This window comes from Enhydra lutris, unplaced genomic scaffold (genome assembly GCF_002288905.1).
Source record: "Enhydra lutris kenyoni isolate GAN:26980312 unplaced genomic scaffold, ASM228890v2 scaffoldscaffold17, whole genome shotgun sequence".
NCBI lineage: Eukaryota > Metazoa > Chordata > Mammalia > Carnivora > Mustelidae > Enhydra > Enhydra lutris.
In genome coordinates, this window is record NW_019154101.1 from 8,411,240 (window position 1) to 8,430,427 (window position 19,188).

At 49.6% G+C, this 19,188-nt stretch overlaps 2 protein-coding genes across 8 annotated transcripts in view; one reads left to right on the forward strand and one right to left on the reverse strand.

Moving 5' to 3' along the window:
• The window catches only part of LOC111147614 (molybdenum cofactor synthesis 1), a 37,196-nt gene extending 30,796 nt beyond the window's left edge, over window positions 1–6,400 (forward strand). For 2 of the 4 annotated variants that reach the window (XM_022503772.1, XM_022503775.1), the window contains 4 exons: window positions 235–345; window positions 2,508–2,628; window positions 3,162–3,209; window positions 5,002–6,400. In XM_022503772.1, coding sequence (XP_022359480.1) covers window positions 235–345; window positions 2,508–2,628; window positions 3,162–3,209; window positions 5,002–5,762 — 1,041 coding nt within the window. In that variant the 3' untranslated portion in view covers window positions 5,763–6,400. Of the gene's footprint in view, window positions 1–234; window positions 346–2,507; window positions 2,629–3,161; window positions 3,225–5,001 lie in introns of all 4 variants that reach the window. The other 2 variants (XM_022503774.1, XM_022503773.1) reach the window with 2 other exon arrangements.
• A 710-nt stretch (window positions 6,401–7,110) lies between these two features.
• The window catches only part of LOC111147685 (dishevelled associated activator of morphogenesis 2), a 56,449-nt gene continuing 44,371 nt past the window's right edge, over window positions 7,111–19,188 (reverse strand). For 3 of the 4 annotated variants that reach the window (XM_022503907.1, XM_022503906.1, XM_022503908.1), the window contains 6 exons: window positions 13,964–14,132; window positions 13,698–13,805; window positions 12,736–12,796; window positions 11,476–11,607; window positions 10,345–10,515; window positions 7,111–10,133 (listed from right to left, as the gene is read on the reverse strand). In XM_022503907.1, the coding sequence (XP_022359615.1) occupies window positions 9,912–10,133; window positions 10,345–10,515; window positions 11,476–11,607; window positions 12,736–12,796; window positions 13,698–13,805; window positions 13,964–14,132 (863 nt within the window). In that variant the 3' untranslated portion in view covers window positions 7,111–9,911. The remainder of the gene's footprint in view (window positions 10,134–10,344; window positions 10,516–11,475; window positions 11,608–12,735; window positions 12,797–13,697; window positions 13,806–13,963; window positions 14,133–19,188) is intronic. The other variant, XM_022503909.1, reaches the window with a different exon arrangement.

Below are 19,188 nucleotides of genomic sequence, written 5' to 3' on the forward strand. Positions count from 1 at the left end.
GGCCCTGTGGCCCACAGGCCTCCGAATCCATAGCTGGTTTGCTGTCAGGCAGGTCAGGTGCAGGCAGAGAGCTCCTAGGTCATGCCTCGTGCCAGTGTTCTGTTGGCTGGGGGCCGGGGGTGCTCCCTTCCATTGGGTTCCTCCAAAGAGAGCCGTGGAGGGGAGGCTCTGGTGCCCTCAGTGGCCCATCAGGTGCCAGCCCCTCCACTGCCCTTCCTTCCCTGCTCACCCCAGGCTTTTAAAATCCCTGGCTTCCGAGGCCAGCTCAGCTTCATCACGTCCATGTCTGAGCATTTCTGCGGAACCTGTAACCGACTGCGAATCACGGCTGACGGGAACCTCAAGGTAAGTGTCCCTCTCCCCATAAGGGCCCCCTTGTCCCTTCTGTGTTGTGAATCTCCCTTCGCACTTGTGCCCCTGGTGGGAGGGGAGACCAGCAGGTAGCAGGACACATAGCATGGCTGGTGAAATAGGGCCCGTTTTGAGGAGCGCATGGGGACAGAAGGGGAAAGTGAACCCATGGCCTTCCTTCCTGGGGCGCCTGAGGTACCTTCCGGTTGTTCGAGACCCACTTGCCTGGACTCAATGTTAGCATGGTGGGCAGGGGAGAGGTGAAGGGTCTGCATGCACTGGGCCCCAGCCATCACCCCAGTGGGCCCCTTTCCAGGTCAGGGGCTCAGCTCTGAAACCAGCATCCATTACTCATACCTGCTCAGCACACGCTGTGCCTTCAGCCCTGTGAGGAATATCTGAGAGCTGTAGACACACCATTCCCTTCAGAGGTAAAGTCTTCCTGGTAGGACCGCCTAGTAAGGACGTCATTCTGCGTCCGATGAGTGGCCAGACAGGAGAGAGTGAGTCGTGGACACTGGTGACCTTGAAGGGTGGAGAAGTGAGGGTGACAGTTTTCTGGAGTTCATACTGACACGGCGAGGGCAGACGAATGCCAGATATGGGGAGACTGCGTGCTGGAGGGCCTGAGCGCCCAGGTAAAAGGTACGGCGTTTGTGTTCTGTGGGTGGTAGGGGGCTGTGCGGTTTCTGGACAAGGGAGGACATGACTCCCATTCATGTTTGAGGAAGGCAACACCCCGGTTGGATTTGGAAACAGGAAGACTAGTAAGAGGGCCACTTAACAGTGTTCCCCATAGGGGAGAATGTGAGGCAAGAACAGGAGGGAGAAGGAAGGAGCTTGGTAAGGCCCACGGAGGGCCCCAAGAAGGCATCCGGGGGTGGGGACGGTTGGCTTTGGGAGCTGGTCAGCACTGGGGAGGAGGGGGTCGGAGGACAGATGCATTGAGTAAGACGTCCGGGGGCCATCCAGCGCTTGTTCAAGAGCCAGGGGATTTCCCTGGGCCTCCCTGAAGAGAGACTGTCTACAGCGCAGGGGACTTAGAGGGGATCCCGGGGTACCTGGAGGAGGGGGAGGGGAGGAAGCAGGGTCCCCTGGGGCCCACAGAGAGCTGGAGCCGGGCGGGCAGCCACCTGGTTGGCGCTGCAGCTGTTGGGGAGAGCAGTCGCCTCCTGACACGGCAGAGCCCGGAAGAAGCGGGGCAGAAATGCCCGTTCTTTCTTTCCTCTCACTCTCCAGTCTCCCACCAGCCAACTCAGGCAGAAGCCAGGTGGAGAGGCTCTCAGGAGGTGGAGCCCCTGGGGCAGAGGGTGGCCCCTGGGGCCTGGTGGGTGAGTAAAGGAGGGGGACTAGCAGCAGAGGGAAGTAGGTATACCCTTCTTAGATTAGATTTAGATTCTGTCCGTAGCTTCTCCAATGCTCTCTGCCCTCAGAGGTTTCTCAGACATCCCTCCATCCTCTGTCCACAGTGCCTTCTACGAGCACCTAGGAGGTGCTTTATAAAATTTTGTGGGAGAAGTGTGGGATCTCGCTTGCTGGGACTGTCTCATCCAGCCCTGAACCCCCACAGCATCTAGCCTCTCCTGGAAGCTGGGGAGCATCGAGTTTGAATGGCCTCAGGATGTCCCCTCCCACAGGCCTGTGCTGTCCAGCCACCAGCCCGGGTCACATGCTGGAGTGGGTTCAGAGGCAGGCGGGGAATGTCCGGGCGCGTAGGGACCCTGAGGGGCCAGGGGTAAAGTGGGATGTTCATGCCGCGTCTGGGGGCACTGCGGGGACTCAGCTGACTGGGGTCTGTTCTCAAGGCCATGAAGAGGCTCCTCTGGGGACTGTCTCAGAAGGTATGGACCAGGACCAGAAATGTGCTGTTTCCGTTGGCAGCTCTTTAATTTTTTGTGGTAACTGAAGGTAACATGACTGCAAATCAGATACAGGCTTCGGGATGTCCGAGTTTGCTTCCTGCCCTTTCGGCTTCTGTGACTTCGCCATCCAGCACCTTCTGTCCCTCCCTACCGGAAGTCCTGCCTTGAGTATGACCCAGCCATAGGAGGCCTGGGTGCTGGTGCTCAGCCCACAGGGGGACTCCAGGCAGGGGGAGCCAAGGCTCCGGGCCAACGGAGGCACGTCCGCCTCATCCCCATGGTGACTGCCCACAGGTCTGCCTCTTTGGGAACTCAGAGGTGTCTCTCCGGGACCACCTGCGGGCAGGGGCCTCCGAGGAGGAGCTGCTGAGGGTCATCGGGGCCGCTGTGGGCAGGAAGAAACGGCAGCACGCAGGTAAGGGGTGGGGACAGGGAAGGCTGGGCCGGCTGCTGAGTGGGCCGCAGGGACTGAGGGGACAGAGCAAAGCTTGGCAGAAAGCCAGCAGGACTCCGTGCCAATCCTGGTGCTCAGTCCCTCCTGTGGCACTTGTAGACCAGGGGTGTGGTGATGGTTCTCCTCCCTCAGGGGCATGGGTACAGCAGAGCCTGTGCAGGACAGGGTGCCCTGAATTCTCCTGAGCTGTTTTATCAGGTAGAGGGGAATCGGGGGAGAGGGGGGCACTGCACCTCTCTCATCCTGCACATTGCCTTCTGTCGGGGGTGGTCCCAGGCATCCACCGTGTCCCCTAAGGGCACCCATTCAGGCTCTGTCGGGGATGACCTTGCAGTGTGCAGTGGGGCTTTCTGTCAGGGCGCACCCAGGTGAGTGCGTGTCCCCGGATTGTCACACCACTGTGTCCACCGCGGTTTCAGTGAACTCTCCTTTCTCTGCCCCTCCTGTCTCCCTTTCCTGCTTTCCTCTCCCTCCCCGTCTTTCCCTTACCCCAGGCATGTTCAGTATTGCCCAGATGAAGAACCGGCCCATGATCCTCATCGGTGGGTGACCCATCAGTACGTAACCACTCACCCCGGCCCTGGGGATCCTGCGGGGTGGGGCCCCGGCCCTAGGGTATCCTGTCCCCCCGATCCTGCATTTCATCCTGATGTTCGCATCTTTGTGTTTCTTCTGCTCTTCCTCCGTTTGCTCTCGCCTCTCCAGTTTTCCTGTGTCTTCTCTTCCCTGGCCGTTGCTCCCCCTCCCTCTGTGTACCATAGAAATCATCCTTCTGTTTTACCGGGAACTGAGGCAGGGGGTCCTCAGCATTATGATCACTAAGGTTGTTGTGCCCCAAACATGGAACTCCTGGTTAAGACGGAGACCCCGTCCTTGGCTCTAGAACCTCCCAGCCTAGATGCCATTACAAGAGCTGGGCAGAGCTTTGGACAGCCAACTAAGAATGCTCCTGATCTTTTCAGGAAGGAGGCCTGCCTAACTCCTTAACTCCTGAGAACTTACATGCATAAAGTCCTGTGTGTTTTCTGGGGAACTGGCTGGTCCGCCAGGAGCTTTAGGGATGCTGTTACCCTTCTGCCAGATACCCAGACGAGAGCAGGGGAGACGTTGCCCCAGACTTGGCCACGGCCAGATCTGGGTCTCTGAATTGTGCCAGCAGGCAAGAGGAAGCAGTGAGGAAAGCGAGGGGAAGGGATTCTCTTCTCCAGGGGGTGGAGCCTAATGAGTGCAGGGGCCCAGAGGAAGACAGGCTGGCATGGACCAGAGACGGCCCAAGGACTGCCTCCCATACCAGCCTCCCAGAGAGGGAAAGGCAGCTCACCAAAGCTCTCCCCTGGGAAGAAAACTTGACCGTCTCTCTTCTTCCCTCACTTCCAGCGTCATAGTCCTACGGCTGGGCCTTGACCCATGCTGACACATCTTGACGGCAAGCAGTGGGCGTGCCTTCGTGGCTGCTCTGGGAGGGAGGTTGTACCTCTGCTACTGGCCGGGTGGGAGCCCAGAGCTGGGAACCTGGAAATTAGGAGGACTGTTTGCTTCCTGAGGTGTATTATTCCTCTCAAGGACAGAGTAATAAGTTGGTCTGGTTTCTATAAAAGCGGGAGTTGCCTGGAAAAGGGCCTCCGACTTTCACGTGCACATGAATCACTTGGGGATCTTGTCATTTCAGAGTTGGGTCCAGTAGGTCTGGGCTGGGTTCTGCACCAGACCACCCTTTAGGTAACAAGAGCCTGCAAGTCTCCCAAGGCCCTTGGCACTGTTTGTATCTGCCTGTCACTCTGCGGGTCCTTCTGATGGCCTTGAGGGGCCTTCAAAGACGTGGAAAGGATACAATATTGCTCTGTCTTCTCTATAAACTCAGTAATTACTATTAAATCTTCCTAGAGAATGTGACGAGGAGAGTAACTGTGATTGGTGGTTCAGGCTGAGACCTCACTATAGCTTCTAGAAGAACACCAGGACAGGGAGAGGTCACGTGATTGGGCTACAGTCTTCAGACCCTGGATGTTTGTGAAAAGAACCTTGGCGGCAAGGAAGTTGGTGCAGAGGGGACCCTGGAAGCGCTCCCCCAACCCCTGTAGGCCCAGAGACACTGATGGGGCTGTGCTCTGTGTAACAACTGCCGTTAGGGGCTGCAGACCTGTATTCTGGGACCCTCTGTCTGTGTACCTCCTGCTCTCTCTCTCCTCCTGTGCTCTTTGCTCTTCATGCCCCCCACCCCCACCCTGGTGGAAGCTGAACTCAAGGTGGGCAGGGAAGGGATGGGAGAAGAGGTGGGGAAGGAAACTTCCCTTTTGGGCTTAGTCTTTCTTCTTTTTCCTTCTTGCTTTCCAGAGTTTCTTTTGCTGCTCCAAGATTCCCCACCAGCCATCCCAAGCATTTCCTCCCAGGACCCCTTTCGTGTTCAGGGTATAAGACACAGAGTGAGTTTCTCCAACCAGAAGGTGACTCTGTGGGAAGGAGGCTGGTTCCCCCAGACCCCTCTTCTTGCCCAGTGGCAGCTGAGGTCCAGCTGCCCTCAGAGACACTACAGCTCCCACCTCGACTCGGATGCCAACCCAAAGTGCCTTAGCGCAGTGGCCCAGGCTCCTGCTGCCCCCTCAGGACCCCTGCCAACTGCGGACCAACTAACCCATGTGGACATGGAAGGGCGGGCAGCTATGGTAGATGTGGGTGGGAAACCTGACACGGAGCGGGTGGCTGTGGCCTCAGCCGTGGTCCTCCTGGGGCCCGTGGCCTTCAAGCTCGTCCAGGAGAACCAGCTAAAGAAGGGCGATGCCCTGGTGGTGGCCCAGCTGGCCGGAATCCAGGCGGCTAAGCTGACCAGCCAGCTGATCCCTCTCTGCCACCATGTGGCCCTGAGCCACGTCCAGGTGTGGCTGGAACTGGATGCCACACGCCACGCGGTGGGGATCCGGGCGTCCTGCCGGGCTCGGGGCCCCACCGGTGTGGAGATGGAAGCCCTGACTGCCGCTGCCGTGGCTGCCCTCACTGTGTACGACATGTGCAAGGCTGTTAGCAGAGACATCGTGTTGGGGGAGATAAAGCTCCTGAGCAAGACCGGGGGTCAGCGCGGGGACTTCCAGCGGACTTAGAGCTCTTGCTTCTCACCCCCAGCCCAGCCAGGTCAAGATGGGCTGCAGTTCCCGCAAGTTCCTGTAACTCTGTCCCTGTTTACCTCCGCCAGCAGGAGTCCGAGGTCAGCGCCCCCTTCACCGCTACACCATCTCTAGTGAGCTACACAGTCTCCTGTCACCCTTCCTGGACACTCCAGTCACAAGAGGGGATTGCCGTGAGCAGCGCTAGGGAACCGAGAAATCCCATGGTCTGCAGTAGTCCCCAGATAACACATGTAGTTTCAGACAGGACGGCCCCTAACTTCCACTCTTCATTTTGGGTTTTCTCTTCTCCTTCCTTGGGAGAGAATAAGGGCTCATGAAGCAGAGGGAACCCACTGTGAGGAGGGAAGAGCATGGTTTGCATTAAGAATGTTGCACTACTTCTCTAAAGTGGTTTTGCCTTCCCAAGTTTGGGGAGCCGAACCCCCACCATCCCTCTAAAAGGGCCAGTTCTCCCCTCCTCTGGCCTGCGTCTGGGTCCCATCAGACTTGCAGGGTTTTGGCTTCACCGCTGCACTCGTCCTGCTAGCAGCTCCCTTTCCTGGGCCCCCCTGCACTGGGACAGGACACACACGGGTAGCAGCCCTGAGGACAACTGCCCCTGCGCACTGCTCTTCCACCCCCACCCCCACCCCCCACCCACAGCCCTTTGTCTGGAACATATCAGGGAAAGAAGAGAGTTGAAGACTGCCTTCACCCTCACAGCGCACAAAATAAAGCCACAATGCCAACTTTGGAGATGTAAGAATGGGGACTTTCTGAGCTGCCATGAATTTATGCCTGTGCCCTCGCCCCCCCCAGGGAAAGAGGAGCAGGAAGGAGGTTATCAGAGCCAAAGGGGCACATTCTCTGTGGATCCCCTGTCTTCCCTTGGGAGGCTGAGAGAGGCACCGCCTGCCGTAAGTGGCCAGTGGGGGCGTCCAAAGCTCATCACGGGGTTTGCTGGCTATTAGAGATCACGAGGTGCACTTAGAGGTTCCTGGTCTGCACCTCCCCAAACGCTGGACTGGCTGGGTTCACCTCTGTGGCTAGGCGTCTGGGGTCTATCCTCAGGGGCACCCCCTGCCTGCTCACCTCCCCTCTGCCCGACACCCACGGGTGCTGGCGCGTGTCAGACAGCCACCTCTTGGGAAAAGAAAAAGCCAAATTCCATGGCCAACATCAAGCTACCCATACGATGTGGACTGACTGGCGGAACTTCTGGAAATGGAAGGATTGGTGCTCTCAGAGTGGATGGGAGCGGGCTCCAACCCCCCACCGGCTGTGACCGCCCCTGAGCACAGCTCCTGTGCCCGCACAGGAAGAAGGCACAGCTTTCACGGCTGGAGGGGGATGGTATGGATTTAATATTTTTTAGTATTACAATATATTCTTATAAAAATGGTGCAGGTAAAAAGGACGCTGCCGATTTTGTACATTAGCCTCACTTGTCATCTGAGACAGCTTGGTGACAGCAGCCGTGGCGTAGAGGCTAGAGGAACAGTTATGGCACCCCAGTTGGTAAAAATGGGATGGGGGTGGGGAGAGTCTGGACCAGACCCTACCCTCTCCACCCAGAGAATTTTGTTTCCTCCTGCTGCCCCAGAAAACCTACCTTCCCTCACTGGGGAGCAGGGGTGGGTGCTGCTGCTGAGAAGGGGACAGGTTGGATTAGGTTAACTGAATTTTACATTGGACACAACATTAGACAGCTGGAGAAATTTACCTGAAGGGAGCAGGAGGGGTGAGAAGGACACTGGGCAAAGACTAAGGAACAAGTGTAATAGGCGTAAACATTTAGCATATCCAGGACCAACTCCCCCAGCTCCATGGGGCACCAGCCCCTCCTTGCTGAGGCAACTGGGATGGTGAGTGGTCCAAGGCACGGTTGTAGATCTGGCTATTCTACTGGCCAGAGCTAGAAAACAATAAATAGAGAAGGAAAAAAACCTTTCGGGGAAAGAAGCCTGAGCCCTGGAACAAGGTATGTGTCCTCTGTAAACAGTTAAACCAAAGTGTGCTTTTCTGTGGATCCAAAATACCTTGAACAACTTCTATGTTCCTTGTCTTTCCTGGAAAATCCAGTCTTCCGTGGCGTGTGGGAAGGCCAGAGTTTGGACATGCTGGTGATAGAAACAGAGCCCTCCCCTGTCCCCTGCTGGGGAGGTTGACTCAGCCCAGCCAGTTTGAGAAAGGAACTTCAGAGACCCCACCCATGACCTTCCCACAATCCCAGTGCCAGCTTCTGGCGGTGGGGGCTGTCTGGTGGACAGATGGGTAGACCAAAGCCCTCATCTTGCCTTCAGCTGGACTCCAGGATGGCCTCTTTCCCCTTAGCCTGGCCAGGTTTGCATTTGCTCACATCCCTCCCCACTCAAACCAACACACATGCTGGGCTCACCAACTCTGTTTCTCCCCTCCACCACAGCTACTCTGGCCCTACCCTCCAAGTCTAATGTAGGGAAAAGATAAGATAAGCAGCTGAAGAGTGGGCTTAGCCCACCAGTGTGGCCACTGGCAATAACCCTGAGCTGGAGGAGTAGGTTGAAAGGTGAGAATGGGAGATAGAATGGCCAGGAGCTGGTTGAGGGAGGAGAGTCAGGAGGGCTGGACTCTTAGGATGATAGGTCAACTTCCAGGGGGAAGAAATGGATTGAAAACAAAAACCTTGATGGAGTTGACCTCTTCTTCCTTCTTTCAGAAGACAGTTCTCTTTAGACACAGCCATTGATCCCCTCCCCCAACCAAAGACAGCTCAAAATGAACAGCGTGGATGGTGGGAGTGGATCAGAGGACTAGAATATGATCCCTTGGAAGTCACATTGAAGAAATGAGTTGAGAGGTGGGTCCTAGCCCCCATGTCTGGTGCCCAGCCTTCTGCCCTTGATTTTCTTCAGGCAGTGCACCCCCAGGGAACTTGGCCCTTTTCCTCCATATTCCATCTCCCTAGCTTCCCCTGCCTGCTCTGGCTCCCAGTCTGAATGCCTCAGAGATCGCATGTAAATGCAGAGGGCAGCTCTGGCCCTTTGGACCATTTCAGGAACGGACACCCCAGGGCCAGCCTTAGCCAGGTGCACGTGGTTCGAAGCGGCCTTCTGCAGGCTGGACAGAGGGGGAGGTCCCCGTGGCTTCTGCCCTGAGGCAGACCTTAAGAGAAAGAGTTTGGGGTCTGAGGAACATGAAGGGGTAGACAGGGAGCACCAGAGTGGAGCTAGGCGTTCAAGTGCTGCCCTCTAGTGAGGAGCTATCAGAATTCCCAGCCAATGCATGTGGTTATAGACAATGGTTGGGTTGTACAGAGGAGGCGTGAGGAGTTTTGTTCCAGGGTCTGTGGGCCCAAGGCATGAGGTGTGGTGATGATCGGAGTCTTTCTTGAACCCCTTCCCTTACCAGATTCATCAAGTACCTGATCGTGAGCCATAGTTGTGGTAACCCAAAGGTGAGTGTTCTGGGATTAAGGATTAGTAGATAGGAGGGAGATGGCAGTAGGGAAGGGAGGGAGAGAGTCTTATACGTGAGAGAGGGGCCAAGGGACTTGTGATGTAGGAAACAGGCACTGCTACTCTATGTCCTGATGACTTGGTCCCTGCATCGTCCTCCCCACACTTTTTCTGAAACCTATCTAGCTAGAGTATCTAATGCCTCTTTCCTTTCCATCCAAGAGGAAAGTTTGCTCCCAGATCCATGTTCCATTAAGCCTCCTCTTGGTGGATGGGGGCCTGCATTCCCTCACTGGCTCTCAGGGGGCCCACCCCACCATGAACTCCCTACTGTACATGAAATCCAGACAAGGCCCATGGACCTGTCCAGTCTAGATCTGGAACAGTTGTGTGCCAACATGTACACGCCCTTGTCTGGGGGCCAGGGGGCAGGGCTCCTTCAGCAGGACCTGCCAGGGATGTCCAAGTCTGCCTTGGAGTGACCCTGGGGGGGTCGGGATGCAGAAAGAATAACGGAACAGGAGATGCAAGAAGCCCCTTCAGGTAAGTGCGGGGACCCCTGGTCCTGCCATACACCGCCCCCACCCCAGGGCCCAGCCCAGGGCTCGTTTAAACCGAGCACCAAATTGTCTAAGGATCCCGGCTGCCTCCGCTCAGCCCCTCGGCCCACCCCGTCTCCTGCCTCTTGCTGCGGCCAGTTCCCAGGTCAATAATTTAGTCTGCTTATTGCCCGCTCCCGGGTGACGTCCAGGGCCTGGCTCCCCGACCGCTTGCGGCTGCGTTTTAGCTTGCATAAGTCCTTGTCGAACACTTCCCCGGAGCGCAGCGCTGACACCAGGTCATCGAACTCGCCACCTTCCTCCAGCGCGCTGCCCGTGTGGGCCTTCCGCTGCCTCTGCCACCGCTCCCGCTCCCGCTGCTCCTTCAGCTGGAGGAGGAGGAAGAGAGAGGTGGGCTGAGGCCAGAGCAGCCACTGACAGTCCAACCGCCGAACCAGTGGCCTCCCAGCAGGCACTAAGTCCCACCGGAGGCCCGTGTTGACCAGCTGGCTCCACTTTCCTCCTTCCTAAGACACCCCTGTCTCCCTGCCTGCCTCCTGCTCTCCCCCAGGAGCACCCCACTCAGCCCAGCCCTCTCACCATGGCTTCCATGCGTGTCCGCCGTTCCTCCTCCTCTTTCCTCCTTCTCATGGCCTCCAGGTCCTGCCGGGCCTCCGAGAAGGCCTGCAGGAAGGTGTCGAAGATTCCAAAGAATTCGTCTGGCTGCATCTTGCTGTCCTGCTCCCCAAAGTGCATCAGGGCCTTGGAGAACTGTTAGGGGGCAAGGGGTGGTAAGAGTCTGTCCCCAAGCACGGTGGGCTCAGCCCCTGTGGTGAGCTGGGTTCCAGTCAGAGTAGGGCTGGAGGAGAGGGGGGGATGCCTGCTAGCACCAGGGCAGAGATAAGGCTTAAGGAAAAGCTTGAGGCGGACACCAAGGGGAGGTGGGGGATCCAAGCCATCTGACAGAGGCTGCCCAGAGCTACCATGGGGTCTGTTATTGGTGTAGGTATGGGTCAGGAGCTGCAGACCTTGGGAAGTACTTCCCAAGGTCATGCACTTAAAATGACCCAGAGGTCATATAGTTATTGGGCTAATTTAACTCCTCTATTTCCTCAGTTTCCTCAGCTGTAAAATGGTGACAATAGACTCTACCTCATCGTGTTGTGAGGGTGAGGTGAGTTACGAGACATAAAGCATTAGCTCTAATTATAGGTGTCAGGCTCTGTTCTGACATTTATTGACAGCCACCATCTCTAATTCAAGCCAGAGTGTGCTGCCTGGACCAGCAGGGGCATCTCAGACCTCCTGAATGAGGAGGCCTACCAGTGGGATCCATGGGGATGTTAGTGTGAGAAGCCAGGAAGACGCGATAATAACTGTGACCAAAACTGAGCGCTGGAGTCCAGATTCTAACTCAGGTCTGTCCAATACAGCTGGGAAACCTTGGGCAAGTTTCTTAACCTCTCCAGATCTCAGTGTACATACTTGTACAATGGGGTAATAACCTTCTAAGAAGCCCATACTAAATGGATTATGACCTTTGCAACAGACTTGCTATTGCTTTTCTTAAGGGAGTGAGGAAATTACTTTTCCTCAAAGCTCAGTGACGCTGGGTTTGTCCCTCTGGGCCACCCAACGTATGAATGGGTGAAGGGGCCTTTTCTAGTAAAAAAAAAGGGGGGGGGATAGGGTTAGGATGGGGGCCAGACTGGGAGCTTGGGCCACACTTACCTTGTCCCTGGCCTCATTCAGCTGGTCTTCCAGCTCTGAGAAGCTAAAGCTGGAGACGGTGATGAAGTCACTCATGACTGGGACAAACTTGTCATTTGGTTCCCGTGCCTGGCGCTTCTGGTATTCCAGCTCCTGAGGAGGGAGAGTGACGTGCTGGTTAGAGGGGCGCCAGCGCAGAAGTCAGGAATTCTGAGGGTCACCCCCATCTCCCACTCTTCCTGCCTAGTCTCACACAATTCTGAGGGCGGCAAAGATTGTGAGAGCTATCCCTCATGCACCACTGCTATCTTTCTTTCTCTCGATCCTTGCTTCCCAGGGTGATCTGGGACGTCTGAAGTAGTACAGACTCTCAGGCTCTAGCCCAGACCTAGGGAATGAGAATCTGCATTTTAACAAGACCTATAGGTAATGCATGGGCAGATTCAAGTGTGAGATGCCTTTCTAAATCTCCTAGCTGATACGGATGCTGCTGGTCATGGGCCCTGCTGTGAGTAGCACTTTTAAGGGCTATAAATTGGAAATTGCCCCCACCCCCACCATAGTGGCAATGAATATTTCTTTTTCCTACTTACCCTCATTCTCTAACTCATTGTCCCCTCACCTGCCTACCACCCCCTTCCCCCAGTAAAGATGGAAACGGTCTTGAGTTCCCAAATGTGGAAGAAAAATGATTGGGGCCATTGCCATATGGGACTAGCCTAGCCTCGGGCCAGAGACCACATCATCTGAGAAGCCATCAGAGCAGGACTGGTGAAGACTAGACACCTGGGCACAGCCCCTGGGTCCTCTACTGACCCAAGGAGAAGAGGCATCTGGCAGGAATTTCTGGAGATAGCTGTGCCCAGTGTCACACACTATGAGCTACCTGTGCCTAACTGGCTTCTGAGAGATGCAGAAACTCTTTCCTATCCACTTGAATTAGACTTAGGCATGGGGCCAACTTATGATTCATTCTCCACCAGTGTCCAACAGACATGCTGGACAGTGACCTGGCTAGTCTCAGATGGCCCCTCCATGAGATTCTAAATTTAAGTCCTAAATAATCCAGTCATCCTTTCCTGAGGGCTAGCTCTGTTGCTGCCTATCACTTGGTCAAATGATAGGTGCCCAGATAGTAGGCTCCCAGATGGAAAATGCTGTCTGATGCATTTCTGTGTCCCAGAGCTCCTGTCTGGGGTGCCAGAGTCACTGGCACAGGGTCTGGCCTTCAGCACAGGCAGCAACCCCTCAAACCCAGGCAGGCATAGATGGTGTACTCACCACCTCAACTGCTCGGAGGCCCCTCCTGAGGTTGCCCACCTCCTTCTCCAGCTCTGCCAGGCTGCAGGGAGACACACAGGAAGGGAGAATTGCTGAGCATGGTTCAGACAGATGGCAGTGCAAAGCACAATGGCCTTGGAGTCAGTGGACCCATGCTCCAGGCCTGATACATCACCTCCCCTCTGTGCTCTGTCTGTGCTTCTATAAAATAATAGGAGTGAAATTTAGGTTCTGAAGATCCTTCCAGATCAGAAATGTTATGTTGAATATTAGCTTTCTAACACATGGCTTCTGACTTGAATTCTTTTTAATACCAGCAGGTAATACTTAAAACTCTTCACATGTTGTCCTGTGTGCAGTAAGCATGTGTTGCATATTAACTATTTTCCACTGCATTTCTGCTTCTGTTGGAAATGCTTCTATCAGCCTATTCCTCTTCGGTCTAACTTCTTGCCTGTAGGAGATATCATTGGTGCTACATCCATATCTCCTTGGACCATCCATTGTAGTGTACAATCCTGACTTCTAATGACAGGAGCACTTTCTCTGGATCCCAGAGTTCCCTTTGCCTGTACCTATGGCCAGAGCCATACCCTGCCCAGAGACGTTCAGCTAATGACTGACAGGAGATGGGGTATGATATCCTAGCTCCCGAGCCTCCTGGATGGGGTAAGTTGAGTAAGTGTCCTATGCTGTCTCACAGACTTCCATGGAGGGAGGTTCCAGGGGTAGCTGGCTTAATAATACTTTGTTATTAGCGTTGTTTCCACCCCTGGCTCACTTCCCCACTGTTTCCTAGGAATATCTCTGAAATAAGGATTTGACAGCAAGTAGCCGGTCTTCATTTGGTTCTCCTAAAGGCAGACCCTGAGACAGTGCCCATTCCTAGTCATCCCACAGTAGCAATGAAAGGAAATGTAGACAAGAGTGCTATGATCACAGGGAGAAAGAAGGTCCCTCACTTGACTTTGGCGGCTTCTGGAAGATGCTGTAGCTCCGAGGGCATGTTCAGGATGTCAGGGAAGTGCTTCTCCAGGATCATGATCAGGTAATGGAGCAGAGAGATGTTTCTGTGGGTGAAAGGTCAGGGGTAAAGGAATGAAGACCAGGAAGAAACTAGCAGGAGGGGTCAGGGGAAAAGGCAAGGAGTCTGAGTCAGAAATGGGAGGAGGAGGGAAGAGGCCGGGGTGGGGTGAGGTGGAAGATAAGACAGCAGACAAGATCCCACCTGTCAATGCTGGACTTGGTATCTGCAATCTTATTGAGGCTGGCCACCCGGAACCCATAGGCTCCCCCACGCTGCCCTTTGTTCATGAAGTTGCCGATGGCCAAGACGACCTCAAGCATCTGCCTTAGACGCTTGCTGCGGATCAGCTCCCGGGAGGCCAGCAGGATGGCTAGGAGAGGAGGGACAGATCATAGCCCTACAGAGACTGGGCCAGGGCAGCTGGTCCCCTTGAACGCTAGGATGATGCCACCACACAGTTCAGTCTTCAATTTTCAGAGGGGCAGAGACTATACCCACACCTCAACAGACTGATCTACTTCATACCTGCCCACTTCCAAGGGAAGCAGGTAAATTGGCCAAAAGCCAATTTAACAAATAACTCATTCTCAGAATGTGCCAATTCTTCTTAATATATTTAAGAATATCTTTTCTTACATATATCCAAAGATGATTAGTAGTTCTTTCTATGGATATATACAAGGATATATTACTTTTACTTTTTTAAACTTAGTGTTTAAAATTTTAAATGTCAACATTTTACATAGTATGGGACTGTTTCTGCCTCTTTTGAAATGCTGTTTAACTTTTTTTTAAAGAAAAAAATCCCTGTCAATTAAATTATCACATGTCACTAATATAATATTCCCATATTTTTGTTCTATAAGATAAGGGTATGCCTTGCAGTTAATGCTATCTTTGATTTAAGATTTTACTTGAAATCTTGTTGAACATCATTTAAATTTTTCCCCAACTTTTAGGAATTTTAACAATTTCTCCCCAATGCCTTAAATGATACATTTGCTAGAAATACAATTTAAGGTTAACAGTAACTGCAACTTCAGTATTTCATTCCAGGATGGATGCTCTGGACCATTCTCAGCATAGAATTGGGATACAAATCCTACAGTGAAATTTTGGCTACTAGTTATGGAATATGCTTTCTGATTATTAAGCGTGGTGATAGGAACACCAAACCATCCCATGATTTTTAGCTTATGCCAAACTGAACATTCTTTAAGATGTTGCTATGGATCTAAAATGAGAACCATCTGACCAAAAGTTTGCAGAAATCCTCAAAAGCAGTTAAAAGTAAGTAATTGGCGGGGGTGAGGGGGAAGGCTGTAATGTAGAGATCCCCAGGACCTCTCAACTTGTACCTACTTCAGCCTCAGCTGCCCTTCCAGGACACTCTCTGTGCAGAGAGTCCCAGGAATACCCTGGCCTGCAACCACGTCAGCTCCAGCCATCCCACTAGGGTGTCCCCAGCCCCCACCAGCCATAGCCCCAGTCAGGCAAAGTCACCAGATACACATAGCCTACACAGGGGATAACCATACACAAGGCCATTCCTTCAAGTTTTAGAGAATTAGCTGTTCTGCCTAATCATAGAAATAAAGACTAAAAGTTAAGAAAAAGGGGAGACAGAGGAATATGCTCCAAACAAAACAAAACCTCAGGAAAAGAACAAAATGAAATGGAGATAGCACTATTTCTGATAAAGTTAACAAATAGAAAATATGAAAAAATTCAGAATTAAAGAACATAAATGAAAAATACACTAGAAGGAATCAACAGATTAGCAGATGAAGAAGAGATCAGTAATCTAGAAGACAGAGTAATGGAAAACAATCAACCTGGACAACAAAAAGAAAAATATTTTAAATGAGGACAGGTTAAGGGATCTCTTGGACAACATCAAGTGAACAAGTATTCACATTGGGTCCCAGAAAAAGAGCAAAAGGGGCAGAAAACTTACTTGAAGAAATAATGGCCAAAACTTCCTTAACCTGGAGACATCCAGGTTCAGAAAGCACAGAGAGTTCCAAATAAGATGAACCCAAAGAGGTCTACACCAGGACACATAAGAACTAAAAAGCCAAAGATTAAAGAGAATTTAATAGAGAATTTAAAAGCAGCAAAACAGAAGGGAAGTTATATACAAGGGAAACCCCCATAAGACTGTCCGCTGATTTTTCAGCACTGACTTTGCAGGCGAGGAGGGAGTGGCAGATATATTTAAAGTACTGAAAGGGAAAAATCTATAACCAAGACTACCTCACCCAATGAGATTATCTCTCAGGGTTGAAGGAGAGAGAAAAGATTTTCCCAGGCAAATAAAATTAAAGATGTTCATCACCCCTAAACCATCCTTACAAGAAATGTTAAAGGGACTTCTTTAAGTGGAAAAGAAAGGGCCATAACTAGAAGTTTATATATATAAAAATTATACATTATATAACTGTATATAATATACATTATATAATATATAATTCATATTTGTATACATATATATGAATAACAAGATATAAAATATGATACCATATACATAAAATGTGAAGGAGGGAGTAAAAAAATTATTTTAGAATGTTTTCAAACTTAAGTGACCATCAAGTTAATATAGATTGCTATATACTTAGGATGTTATATGTCATGGTAACCACAAATGCAAAATCTGTAATAGATACACAAAAAAAATAAAAGCCAAGAGTCACACTAAAGGAAGTCACTAATCACAAGGAAAGAAAACAAAAAAAGAAGAAAGAAACAGAAGAACTACAAAAACAACCAGAAAACAAATAACGAAATGGCAATAAATATATAACTTCTGATAATTTCTTTAAATGCAAATGGTCTAAACTCTAGAGTGCATGATGGATTAAGAAAAATTCCTCTCTATGTTGCCTATAAGAGATTCACTTCAGACACAAGACATACAGACTAAAAGTGAAAGGATCAAAAAAAGATATTCCATGAAACAGAAGGGGGAAAAAAAGCTAGGGTAGTAATACTTACACAAAAGAACTTTAAATCAAAGACTGCAATAAGAGACAAATAAGGGTATTACGTAATGATAAAGGGGTCAATACAACAAGAGGGTGTAACAATTGTAAGTGTCTATGCACCCAACACTGGAGCACCTAAACACATAAAGCAAATATTAACAGACATAAAGGGAGAAATTGACAATAATAATAGCAAAGACTTTAATATTCCACTTACATCAACAGATAGATAATCCAGGCAGAAAAATCAATAAGGAAATAGTGTTGCTCGGTGACACATCAAACTAGATGGACTTAGATATACACAGAACATTCCATCCCAAAATGACAGAATACACTTTACAAGTGCACAAAGAACATTTTCCAGGATAGATCACGTTTTACACCACAAAATAGTCTTAATAAATTCAAGATTGAAATCATATCATGCATCTTTTCTGAACACAGTGGTAAGGAACTAGAAATCAATCACAAGAAAAAACTGGAAAAATACAAACATATGGAAGCTAACAACATGTACTAAATAGCCAATGGGTCAATAAGAAATGACAGGAAATCAAGAAATACAAGGAGACAAGTGAAAATGAAACCACACTTATCTAAAATCTTTGGTACTCAGCAAAAGCAGTTCAAAAAGGGAAATTTATAGCAGTACAAGTCCACTTCAAATTAAAAAAAAAATCTCAATCTAACCTTATACCTAAAAGACCTAGAAAAAGAAAAATCCAAGGCGAATAGGAGGAAGGAAATAAAAGAGCAGAAATAAATAGAGTCTTTTAAAAAAGTGGAAAAGATCAATGAAACCAAGAGCTGGTTTTTAGAAAAGACAGGCATAAGTGATCAACCTTTAGTCCTATTCATCAAGGAAAAAAGGACACAAATGAATAAAATCAGAAATGAAAAAAGTGACAACTGACACCACAGAAATACCAAGGATTATGAGTGTACTATGAAAAATTATATGCCAACAAACTGAACAACCTAAAAGAAATGGATAAAGCCCTAAGAACATATAATCTTCCAAAACTGAATCAGAAGGAAATAGAAAATCTGAACAGACCAACTACTAGTAACAAAATTGAATAAGTAATCCAAAAACTCCCCAATAAACAAAAGTCCAGGAGCAGACTGATTCACAGGTAAAGTCTACTAACCGTTTAAAGAAGGGTTAACACCTATTCTCAAGCTCTTTCAAAAAAATTGAAGAGGGAGGAAATCTTCCAAATACATTCTATGAAGAGAGCATTACCCAGATACCAAAAGCCGACAAAGACACTACAAAAAATAACAAAAAACGAAACAAAAAACCCTATAGGCCAATATTCCTGATGAACATAGATGTAAAAATCCACCACAAAGTATCAGCAAACTGCTTTCAACAATACATTTAAGGAAATCATTCACGAGCAAGTGCGTATCATTCCAGGGATTCAAGGATGGTTCAGTACTTTAAAAATCAACATGATACATCACATAAACAAGAGGAAGGATAAAAAACCATATGTTCATTTAAGCAGATGCAGAAAAATCATTTGACAAAATTCAACATCTGTTCATGATAAAAATTCTCAAAGTAGTTATAGAGGGAACATGCCTCAACATAATAAAGATCATATATGAAAGACCCACAACTACCATCAAACTTTATGGTGAAAAACAAAGTTTTTCCTTTAAGATCAGGAATAAGACAAGGATGTCTATTCTCACCACTTTTATTTAACATTGTAATGGAAGTCCTAGCCACAGCAATCAGACAAGAAATAAGAGGTATTCAAACTGATAAAAAGTTAAACTATAACAACTTACAGATGACATGATACTGTATGGAGAAAACCCTAAAGACTCTATTAAAAATCTATTAGAATAAATGAATTCAGTAAAGTAGCAGGATTCAAAATTAGTACAAAGATTTTGGTTGCATCTCTATACACTGATGATGAAGCAGAAAGAGAAATTAATAAAATAATTCCATTTACAATTGTATCAAAAGGACCAGGGATAAACTAATGAGGTAAAAGACCTGTATTCTGAAAACTATAAAACACAGCTGAAAGATTGAGAAAAACTAAAATAACAATGACAATAAGAATCATCTGTCTTTGATTATTTGTCTTTTAACAAAAAAAAACATTTTCAATTTTAAATGTAAAAAAAAAAATAAACAAGTGGAAAGATATTCCACACTTGTGGATTGGAAGAATTAGTATTATTAAAATGTCTGTAATACCCAAAGCAATTGACAAATTCAGTGCAATCCCTATCAAAGTACCAATAGCATTTTTCACAGAACTAGAACAAAAAAACCCCTAAAATTTGTACCATACCATAAAAGACTCTAAGGAGCTAAACAGTCTTGAGAAAGAAGAACATAGATGGAAGTATCACAACTACAGATCTCAAGATAACCTACAAAGCTGTAGTGATTAAAGCAGTATGAAACTG